This window comes from Nuphar pumila, chromosome 6 (genome assembly GCF_984573655.1).
Source record: "Nuphar pumila chromosome 6, dmNupPumi1.hap1.1, whole genome shotgun sequence".
In the NCBI taxonomy this organism is placed as follows: Eukaryota; Viridiplantae; Streptophyta; class Magnoliopsida; order Nymphaeales; family Nymphaeaceae; genus Nuphar; species Nuphar pumila.
Window position 1 is genome coordinate 51,202,576 of NC_143254.1, and position 11,953 is coordinate 51,214,528.

General features: G+C 40.8%; 1 protein-coding gene across 1 annotated transcript; it reads left to right on the forward strand.

Annotated features, from left to right (window-relative positions):
• The first annotated feature begins 3,935 nt into the window (after positions 1-3,935).
• LOC149834825 (xyloglucan endotransglucosylase/hydrolase protein 15-like) lies at positions 3,936-5,167 on the forward strand. Its single transcript, XM_090009462.1, has 4 exons — positions 3,936-4,107; positions 4,247-4,347; positions 4,472-4,665; positions 4,756-5,167. Exons 1-4 carry the CDS (start codon positions 3,936-3,938, stop codon positions 5,165-5,167), a joined length of 879 nt encoding a protein of 292 aa, XP_089865588.1.
• The last annotated feature ends 6,786 nt before the right edge of the window (positions 5,168-11,953 follow it).

An 11,953-nucleotide genomic window follows, 5' to 3' on the forward strand; every position in this document is an offset into this window, starting at 1 on the left:
AATCGCTGAAATTTGGTATGAACAAACTAAATTAAATTTAGAAAACAACCCTTTTTACGGATCAGAAAAATCATCTTTGGTTAGGGAGAAATCACTTCCGCAAGTTGGTCTTGATTCTGCTAAAATCCTGACGGTGCAAAATAACAGGTTTTGAATTTCGATTTTTAAAGTGAGTCAAACAAACTCAGAATGATCTGATTTTTGGTGGAGAGCATGAAGACATATGCATGAAGTTGCAGTAAAAAATTCAAGTTAAAATGAGCTCTGGTTACATACAAATCGATAGATCTAAAATGCACAAGAATTCAAAGTATAATCTAGAAAGCAACTGAATATGATGAAAGCAAACTGCACATGCGTGGATGTTCAAAAATGAGATCTAATGCCTTAAAATATGAATGGATAAAAACTTTGAATCAGACTCCACAACTCTTCAAGTTGAATGATGCTACCCACGCTGGGAGGAGCCCCCAAACCCCCCTCCTGTAAGGGCAAAAACTCTAAATCAGGTTCCACAACTCATCAAGTTGAACGATGCTACAGTTAGTGTGCAGGTCAGTCGGTGTTTGATGGAGAAATGTTGGATCATTTGTTGGATGTGCACAGAAGTAGAGAGAGAAGGGAGAGAGAGTGAGATGAGGTTTTACCCCTCTCTTGTAAGGGTAAAAACTCTGAATCAGGATCTACAACTCATTTAGTTGAATGATGATACCCACACTGGGAGGAGCCCCCAAACCCTCCTCCTGTAAGGGTAAAAACTCTGAATCATGCTTCACAAGAGTCAATGTATAGGTCAATCGGTGCTTGATGGAGCAATGTATGATCTTCTAATGGATGTGCACAGAAGCAGAAATAGAAGGGAGAGAGAGAGTGAGAGGGTTGATGTTCATGGCCTCCTCCAAGGGAGATTTCTTTCTCGGATAATCCTGCAGTGCAGAGACTGGGTCTTAAATAATCATCTTCGGGGCACTTAAGTCTTTACAACCACTTCTTTTCAAGAACCGTCATTTTTTTTTGCACCAATGGAGGAGAGGGTACTTAAGTCTTTGCAATCTTATCAAACTCCAACGCTAATTAATGCTGACAAACATGGGGATACGAGATGCACATGCTTACATACGTGGTGCTCTTTGGGACCCCCGATCATGAGATCTAGCTAACTGCCCTGTTTGGGGGGGGAACATATAACCTGCTTCGCAAAGTGGGGGCTTAAACACCATTTTAATTGAGCATGACCTGGTCTGGCCGTTTTACTAATCGGGCTTAAAGGGTCCAACCTGAGCTGACCCCCAACCAAACTGATAAGTCCTGGCTTTTGCCTGAATCTGACAAAAGCCAGGTCAGGCAATCGGGTGGTCATCAGGGTCCAGGTTGGGCCTGTCTGGCCCTAACATGCTTCAGGCTGGACAGGCCTGATCGATGTCCACCACCTAATAATGTTTATAAAAACAAAAGGGATAAAAAACACTCATGTATCGTTTATTATGGAAATCCAACATTGAGGGCATTTTTAGGGAATCATTCATGCCATAAACGCGCATCTCAAATACGTACCATGATTGAACTTTCGAGACATAAGCGGTAATGGTATAGACTAAAGGGAAAGGCCTATGGGCAACGTTAACCCTACCTTTCTCATATACCTGAATACAGTTTCACTGCATGGGCGGCTACTAAGGATGGCAGTGGACCAGTGGAAAATGGGATCCATCGGAACCCATCTCGTTTAGAGCAGAATGGAGGACATAAACGGGGAATGAACCGTGGATGAAGGTGAAAATCAAAACTCGTAGAGGGATGAACTTACTCTTGCCCCCTCCCTGTCCTCGATCACGTTAATGAAATTATTAATATATTCTTATATATATATTCCTAACCCTAATTAAACCCTTCCATATTCTTATTAAAATAAGAATAAAATTTTTTTTTTGAAATGGGGATGGGGGGCAAAGACGAGGATGGGGATGAAGATAGGGACAGTTATTTTGAGATGGGGATGAATGAGGGCAAAATTTTGAGACGGGGCAGGGGTGAAGACCTTATCCCCTACACCTGCCCCGGTCTACTGCCATCCCTAGTGCGTGCCTACCATGATTTAGAAGTTTTTGTTTATATTAATTAGTTGAAACATAGTCCTTTGACCAGCCCACAACGTAGGCATTTACATGTTGAGTCTAACCATGGACCATGTGATTTTGGTTTCCAGTTTGGGCAAGACCCAGGTGGTAGGCTCAACCAAAATATGTACATACGAACCTAAACAACGAGTTTGACTGCAATTGGTGAACCGCGGGTGCCACCCCCAACGCCTCACTAATGTCTCAAATTTGGCCACTGATTTTTGAATCACCAAAAAATCCTGCAGACAAATCAGATTCCTACAATTCGGATACCGATCTTCGCTAGATGAACAATGCAGATTGCATCTGTTGAGTCCGAACTTTTTGAAAAAAACTTGCATCAATAAGATTCCAAAAGGAGCATGACGATATATAGGGATATCTGGAACCAACTCGTTTGGTCCATGGTTGGCCAGGATCAGGTGCCATCACATGGCACACTTGGAGTGTGCCTCTGGCTGCCCTTCATCTGCTTTTGGGCCCCAACCTAAGATGGAGGACAGCTAGGTTCTGAGACAGACTCAAAGTGTGCTATGTGATGGCACCTGATCCTGGCTCTTGGCCAGGCTAGCAATTTGAAGAACACCTTTGTTTGGAGCTAACCCGCTTCCTACGGCTCCCAGACCATTGATTTTGGGGGATGGACCATGTTGTCAGGGAGTTTCAAAACAAACAAAAGAGCAGGACATCTATCTGCTCTTTGGTGCACCTGACATCAACCATGATGCGGCTGTGCCAAGGCATGCATGGTCCAGGAAAAGCGCGTTGTATGCCCAAATGGGTTCCACTCATCCCCTAAGTCGCACCCCTCTTTGAGATTTCATTGATGCAAGTTTTGATCAAATTGGAATCCACATCATTCATCCAGTGAAGATCAAACATTTAAAATAACTGAAATCTGACTTCTTATCTTCAGGATTGTCTGGCAATTCAAAAATCAATGCTTGACAAAAACACAAAATTTTGTGATCTAAAAAACCCACAAATTTTCATTAAAAAATACGATTTAAAGGTTAATTCTTGTTAAATCAACTATGCTGAATCCATCTGTATGGCCTGATTTGACCAAAACTATTTTCATCATAAGATTTAAGAGGGTATGAGAGGGGTCATATTTTTTTTTTATTGCACGCGTCATGATACAAGATGGCATTCCATCCCACGGTTAGTGAGGTTTGTTTGTTTTGTTTTACACACGCACCACGCGGCGAAGGCGGTGCATATGCGTATATCTAAATAGCAAAATGCCAAACGTGCCCCGTACTCACAGATCACCTTTGCTTTCTTCTCTATCAACTTATGTTCTTTTTTTCTCTTGTTCGTCGTCGTTATCATTATAGTCTCGATAACAGTAGTGACGAGGTGACAAATCCGCAGATATTTTAACACTAGGACAAGATGATATTGGAAACTACTTAAATTACATAGGAAACGGCTCTGTATGGAGATGCTTCTCAAGCAAAATGTTTACTAATTTAAACCAAGAGAAAAAGAAAAGAGAGGGAGAGCCAAGTTGGCAAGTGAAACCGCGGAACATTGGGAAGGAAGAATAGGGTGTAGTTTGTCTGCAGGTGTAAGCCAGCCCATTCGCCTCACTGCTGCGTCCTTTCATCCCACTTTCCACTAACAAGCAACCACAATGACTGGCTCTACTTGCCCCTCTATAAAATGTGCAAGCCTCTCACACTCTGTAATCACAACCAATGCTCTTTCTCCCTCGACCATAAACACAAGTCAGCAACTTAGTTTCTCCCCTATTCATTTCAGTTCTCTACTGCTCCTTTCTCCCTATTCATTTTCAGTTCTCTGCCAACAATGGCTGCTTCTACTCATCCTATACCCATTGTGATTGCGTTGTTAGCCTTCGCCACCTTTTTTGATGGTGGTGTTGCTGCTACTTTCATACAAAATGTTGAGATTACTGGAGGGAAACCTACAATACGCAATGGGGGCAATGTGGTTGATCTTACACTGGATCAATTCTCAGGTGATTGAAAGAGAATTTCTATTGCCCACAACCATAAGCTCACCTATCGATTTCTATTTTTTTTATAGACAGTCGTTAATTTACAATCTTTGCTTCTATGTATTCCTCGATCTAATGTGGGCAATGTTGGTGGTTGCAGCATCTGGCTTCCAATCGAAGCAAGATTTCTTGTTTGCTAGCATCGATATGCAGATCAAGTTGCCTGCTGGTGATTCCGCAGGCACCGTTACCACCTTCTATGTAAGTTGCTCGTTTCCAACAAAAGCCAATTCCCAACCAACCATCTACCACGTCTTTTGATCGTTCAATGCTAACTCAAGTTTCTAAATACAAATTTTCTCTTTACACCAAAAATACGAAGCAGATGTCATCACAAGGTTCTTCTCACGATGAGATAGATCTGGAGTTTCTTGGGAACGAGACCGGCCAACCTTACGTGCTACACACCAACGTCTACGCCCAAGGCAAGGGAAACAGAGAGATGCAGTTCTACCTCTGGTTCGACCCCACTGATGCATTCCACACCTACTCCATCCTATGGAACCCTCGGCACATCATGTAAATATAAACTTCACCTCCTCTTTCATATCTACCTTGCCATATTGAACTCTGATTTATGATCTATCTTCCTTGTATATGTTATTTAAGATTCTACGTGGATAGGAGGCCTATCAGAGTCTTCACTAACCAGGAAGCCCTGGGAGTTCCGTTCCCCACAAACCAAACAATGAGGGTGTATGCAAGCATATGGAATGCGGATGATTGGGCAACCCAGGGAGGACGCGTGAAAACAAACTGGACCAATGCTCCTTTCATCGCCTCCTACACAAACTTCAGGGCGACTCCTTGCCCATCATCTTCTACATCACCACTCTGCGGTCCTCAATCTTCTGCACCCATCTCAACTTCGGCTAGTGGCAGCCAACCAGTTGCAACAATCGACGACTGGACCAGGAAGATGACACGGTTGTTGCAGAAGAAATACGTGATCTACAACTACTGCAATGACGTCAATCGCTTTCGCCAGGGCCTTCCTCCAGAGTGCTTTACCAAGCTCTAGTTGCTTCTCCTCCCTTCCTATAAAATGGTTGTTGACACTCTTCTTTGAGTCATTGTTGTCTACTACTGTTGGATCGTGCGTTCATTCATTTCTTTTTTGTACGGAGTTTTTTTGGGGGGATTGGCAAGCTGGTTTTGTTCTAAGTTTTGGTTCATCAGTTTTTTACCCCCTCGTTGTAGCCTTCTCTCAAATGTATCAACTTTTGGTTCCTTTATATTTAATAAACATCACAACGGATAGCAACGATATTATGTTTGGGTACTTTGTTTGTGTCAACTTTTATTAGCATGACCAAGCTATCTATATTTGACGAGAGGGTTGTGTATGTTCTCCCCCGATGATTCACCGAATCCCACATCTGTGTTCGGGGGTCTGAATGAGCACCACGTATACAAGCACATGAGGCTCGTATTCCCGTGTATGTTGACATCACTTAGCATTGGAGTCTGGTGTGGTTGCAAAGACTTAAGTACCCTTTCTTGCTATTCTTTTCATAAAACGATGGTTTGAGAAAATGACAAAAATGCCCTTCATTCAAAAAAGAAAAAAACAAATAGTTCAAAAAAAGGATAAACATGTTCATCCAGAAAGTCGAGGATAATGTGGACTCTTTAAAGTCTACACAACGAAACGAACCTTAATTGTTTCACCGATAGTGATCCGGCAAAACGATGGTGAGCCGACGATCCGATGGTGAGTCGGCGATCCGACGGTCATCCGGCGAAACTAACCTGAGCCATCAAAAATGTTTGTTTGAACTTTTCATCGTCATCTTCTCCTTCTTCATTCTCTGTAAAACACTGTAAAACCCTCTATTTCTCTAGAGAAGAAATCAAGAGGGGCAAAGAGTTCCCCCTGGAGAAGGCCATGAGCATCAAACCTCTCACTCTCTCTCCCTTTTCTTTCTACTTATGTGCACATCTAGCAGACGATCCTACATTGCTCCATCAAACACCGACTGACCTGTACACTGACTGTAGCATCGTTCAACTTGATGAGTTGTGGAGCTTGAATCATAGTTTTTGCCCTTATAGGAGGGGGTTTGGGTGCTCCTCCCAGCATGGGTAGCATCATTCAACTTGCTAAGTTGTGGAGCATGATTTAGAGTTTTTGCCCTTACAGGATGGGGGTCCGGGGGGCAGCGCCCCCCGGACCAATTTTTTTTGGGGCCTTGTATAATTTTTTAATTTTCTTTCCCTTTTTTAACTATCAAAAAAGAGCAATAAAGCATTTTGTTTAATCGTGGGGCTCATGCTTCCTTCGGTTGTTTCTTACTCGAGGTTTTCGTAACACCCCACGATTTTTTCTATTTTTCTTTTTCTGTTTCTTTTCCATGATTTTTTCAATGACTCCCCTGCAACGATTTTTAGTGTTGTCGGGTCTCTAACGAGCCCCACAACAATTTATAGTGTTGTTCGGTCTACCAACAACGATTTATAGTATTGTCGGGCCTTCCTACAACGATTTGTAGTATTTTTGGGTCTCCAACGAGCCCAACAACGATTTATAGTATTATCCGGCTTTCCAACAGTGATTTATAGTATTGTCGGGCCCTCCTACAATGATTTGTAGTATTTTCGGGTCTCCAACAAGCCCCACAACAATTTATAGGGTTATCCGGTGTTCCAACAACGATTTGTAGTGTCTTTCGCAAATCACTATAGCGATTTGTAGTGTTATTGGGTCTCCATCGAACCCAACAGCGATTTATAGTGTTGTTGGATCTCATTATAGCGATTTGTATAAGGCCCTCAAAAAAATACTACGAATCATCAAGCTCCATAACACTACAAATCGCTGTAGGAAGACCCAAAAACTCATCAAGTTGAATGATGCTACCCACGTTGGGAGGAGCCCCCAAACTCCCTCCTGTAAGGGCAAAAACTATGAATCAGGCTCCATAACTCATCAAGTTGAACGATGCTACCCACGCTGGGAGGAGCCCCTAAACCCCCTCCTGTAAGAGCAAAAACTCTGGATCAGGCTCCACAACTCATCAAGTTGAACAATGCTACCCACACTGGGAGGAGCCCTCAAACCCTCCTCCTGTAAGGGCAAAAACTCTGAATCAGACTCCACAACTCATCAAGTTGAATGATGCTATCCACGCTGGGAAGAGCCCCCAAACCCTCCTCCTGTAAGGGCAAAAACTCTGAATCAAGCTCCACAACTCATCAACTTGAATGATGCTACTCACGCTGAGAGGAGCCCTCAGACCCCTCTTCTGTAAGGGTAAAAACTCTGAATCAGACTCCACAACTCTTCAAGTTGAATGATGCTACCCACGTTGGGAGGAGCCCCCAGACCCCTCTCCTGTAAGGGTAAAAACTCTGAATCAGGATCCACAACTCATTTAGTTGAATGAAGCAACCCACGCTGAGAAGAGCCCCCAAACCCTCCTCCTGTAAGGGTAAAAACTCTGAATCAGGGTCCACAACAATCAATGTGCAGGTCAGTCGATACTTGATGGAGCAGTGTAGGATCTTCTGCTGGATGTGCACAGAAGCAGAAAGAGAAGGGAGAGAAAGAGTGAGAAGGTTGATGTTCATGGCCTCCTCCAGGGGAGATTTCTTTCTCGTATAATCCTGCAGTGCAGAGACTGGGTCTTAAATAATCATCTTCGGGGCACTTAAGTCTTTACAACCACTCCTTTTCTAGAAACGTCATTTTTTTTTGCACCAAATGGAGGAGAGGGTACTTAAGTCTTTGCAATCGCATCAAACTCCAACGCTAATTAATGCTGACAAACATGGGGATACGAGACGCACATGCTTAAACACGTGGTGCTTTTTGGGACCCTCGACCATGAGATGCCCTGTTCGGGGGTGTAACATATAACCTGCTTCGATATTTGACCCTTTACATTGCCAAGAACATGGGCCGAGAACTGAGATAAGTGTGAAACGTAGATGCAAGAGCTATTACCATTTGCAGCACATCCCTTTCCAAACTTATAAAGTTGGGTTTCCAAAATTCTCAATTTCTTGAAATCGATGGGCTGCCACAAAGTATGGGCTTTTTTAAAGGTAGAGATTCAAACCTATTAATACGAGAATTGCTATGGCTACCCCATTGTGGTGGCCACAGCAACTACGTGCCACCATTTGGCATGTTACGGAGGCCAATACCGATAGAATAATTAAGTTCCACCGGTAGAGGCTCTTGTGCCTGCATGTCTCTTGGAGTTCCAACTAAGGGTGGGCAACCGGCCTGGCAGCCTGATGGGCCAAGCCGACCCAGCCCGCTATGGGTTAGGTTTGGGTCATGATCAAGCCGACTCGACCAACTATGGGTTAGGTCATGGGTCATGATTTTAGGCCCAGGTACCAGGCCAAAACTTGGCCTGTTATTTTTGTGAGCCAGGCTAGGGCCAGCTCACAAAAAATAATATACTTAATTATTTATATTAAGTATATTATTTGATTTTGATTTTTTTAATAATATAATTTTTTTAAAAATTAACTATTACATGGTAACTTGGATAACTATTATTATTTACTTAATTAGTTGTATGAGAACTTGCTATTTGTTAATTATTATTATTTACTTAATTGGTTTCACTAATGAGAAAATAGTTGCATAGAAACTTGCTATTCTTTTATTAGTTTCAGTCAAGCATTTAAGAATTTTTAGATTGGGTTGGGCTAGACTGGGCTGGACCCGGCCCGCTTCGCATTGGCCAGTGGGGCCATGGGCTTCTCTTCAAACCAGAGCCCGTTAAGAATTGGGAAAAAACTTGGCCCATTAATAAATGTGACTGGGTCAGCCCGATCAACAAACTGATTGACCCGGTTAACAACCCGATCAACTCGGTCTATTAGTAGGCTGGGTTGGCCCGATGCCCAATGATAATGCATATCATATTATAATAAAATCATGTATTGATATAAACTTTTATCGCTTAAACATCCTTGTTTATGTTGTTTTAGGTGTGAAGGAGCTGAGGTTCTAATTTCATCAAAATCAGAGTTAAAACGAGAAAATTAGAGCATTTTCTGAAAAAATACATATGTACCGATTTGAAGTGGATTTAGATCCGATCCAAAATCGTACAAATAAAGTCCAGGTTCACACGTGCTCCAGACCCAAAGTCCATGTTCCACATTGAAAAATTTCCAAAAAGTCCCTCTAGAATTGGGGCAAGTGGTTTTTAGCAAATTTTAAAAGTTTTAGGTACTAATTTGTAAATAGCTAAAAGTAGACCTTGATTTGGATTTTTTGTAAAATTATTTCTACATATAGAGGACATCCAACACTGTTCTCATTGTCTTTCCCTAGGGTTTCACGTCACCTTCTCTCCATCCCCTTGCTTCCCCTTTGCTTTTTAATTTCTTCTTCTTCTCCGTTGTTCTTTCTCGCGTGTGATCTTTATTTTTCTTCTCCTCCATTGTTTTGCGTGTTTTTTTTCTTGTGTGGTTTTATTTTTGCTGCAGGTACCCACGGTTGAAGGCTTCCCACTCAGGTTTGGTGTGAAGCACATCTACCTTCATGATTGGCTGGTCGAGAACTCTCCCTTTGTAACTGGCCGGTCTCTTTTCTTCCACCACCAATCTTCCTCTTTGCTAACTCGGTCTTAAATATGCTACAACAAAAAATTGATTCCAACACACTACAAGAAAAATACAGATTTGCGATGACCGATTTTCATCGTTAATCCGTCGCTAACGTGTTTAGTAATGGAAATCGACCGTCGCATAATCTTGGTCGCTAAAATGCGACAGAATTTATCCGACGCTAATCCGTCGCTCCGACGCTAATCCGTCGCTCCGACGCTAATCCGTCGCTAATTAGCGATGGATTGGCATCAGATAATGTCTGTCACTAAATAAGGACTGATGTGGTTTTGTGAAGTAATTTATTTTGCCGCTAATTCATCACTAAAATTTAACGATGAATACATATCTGTTGCTAATGTTTGTCGCCAATTGAGCGAGGGATTAAATTTCATTGCAAAACATCAACTGATTTAAATTGATGACAGATAATATCCGTCACTAATCCATCGTAAATTTAAAAAAAAAAATTATTTTTTTGAAATATGAATATCGAGAAAAATTTCTCGTTATACAATTTATATAACTTGTGTATAAAACACAAAGTACACATAAAAATTACCTATACAAAGCAAGTGAAACAAATTTAACACAAGTTATAAGTTACAGAACAATCCTTGCCAAGTTCTAATTAGTTACAAGTACATGAAACAAATTAAACAGATGAATCTAATCCTCGCCAAGATTCGAGGCATCATCCTCTTCATTGTCTCAATCTGCCCCTTCATCCATGCCTCCATCAGCTCCTCTATGCTGATCATCTCCAGTATTCTACAAAAGAACCAAAATGTTAGTATTGATAAACAAAATATAATAAAATAAATTATATGCAATGCACCTAGTCTAATGCAATCAAAGTAAATGACTGAATGACACGTAGACTAGTAATAAAGTGAAAGACAATAACAGAATTCAGATATGTGTTCTAAGATTGACAAAAAAAATTCATAGTGATTCAATCATGCAGATATGTGTTCTAAGGTTGTCAAAAAAATGTCACAGTGATTACGCATGCATATAATGTTTATAAGGTTGTCAAATAAATGTGTTATGTATCACAATCATGCATATATGTGTTATAAGGCAGTCAAAAAACTTTCATAATGATGAAATCATGCTTATATGTGTTCTAAGGTTGTCAAAAAACTTTCATAGTGATTTAATCATGCATATATGTGTTCTAAGGCAATAAAACAATTTCATAGTGATGAAATCATGCTTATATGTGTTCTAAGGTTGTAAAAAAACTTTCATAATGATTCAATCATTATTACATGTGTTCTAAGGTTGTCAAAAAACTTTCATATTGATTCAATCATGCATATATGTGTTATAAGGCAGTAAAAAAACTTTCATATATGCTAATATCATGCTCATATGTGTTCTAAAGATGTCAGAGTGATGAAAGAATGTTTGTATGTGTTCTAAGGTTGTCAAAAAACTTTCATAGTGATTCAATCATGCATATATGTGTTATAAAGCAGTCAAATTTTTTCATAGTGATGAAATCATGCTTATATGTGTTCAATCATGCATATACTAGCTTGAAATCTAACAACATGAAACAAATTACATGAATCTTTATACGTGACAGGCACCAGAGCTTATGTTGAATTCAAACGAAGTTTCTCTATCCCAAAAAAACTTGCACAACTCATTATGAAAAAGGTTGGGAATGACTTCATGTAAAAAGTTACGCATTTTGTCCTCAAGACGCTGACAGACACCATCTCAAGACATAGCAGGGTCAATCAGACGGTGGGAGTTGATGCTGGCGGGAGAACTATGAAAGCCCTGGCTGCAGGAGGCAACGACTGGTGTGGTGTTCATGTTACTCTCAAACCCGAACACACGACCCTTTTTGGGTTCATCGATTACAATCACCCATGTTGCATGATCAAAAGGCGGATGCTGAGTGGAGTCATCGCCATATCACTCTACCATCTGCTGCTCATATGACTCCTATAAAGTAATGATTATAATATGAATTAATAATTAAGAATTACAATGTTTATGATAATGTAATTCATAGTAACTTGTATATTATAATGTTTATTAATATAATAAATACATACCGATGTCGCTCTCACCTTCTCTGATACAAACTCTCCCACGCTCTTACGTTTATGTGTTTAAACAAATACATCATTGTAAGGCACAATGCCTTCTTTTTCTGCTTCTTGCAAGGTTAAATGATAAAAAAATCAATTAAAAAGTATGCAGAAATACTTAT

What these genes read in the sequence shown, in the direction of transcription:
- LOC149834825 (XM_090009462.1), top strand. Translation starts at nt 3,936, where the DNA reads ATGGCTGCTTCTACTCATCCTATACCCATTGTGATTGCGTTGTTAGCC. An exon ending in TACACTGGATCAATTCTCAG is followed by an intron (nt 4,108 to 4,246) that starts GTGATTGAAAGA and finishes TGGTGGTTGCAG; the next exon opens with CATCTGGCTTCCAATCGAAG. An exon ending in GCACCGTTACCACCTTCTAT is followed by an intron (nt 4,348 to 4,471) that starts GTAAGTTGCTCG and finishes AATACGAAGCAG; the next exon opens with ATGTCATCACAAGGTTCTTC.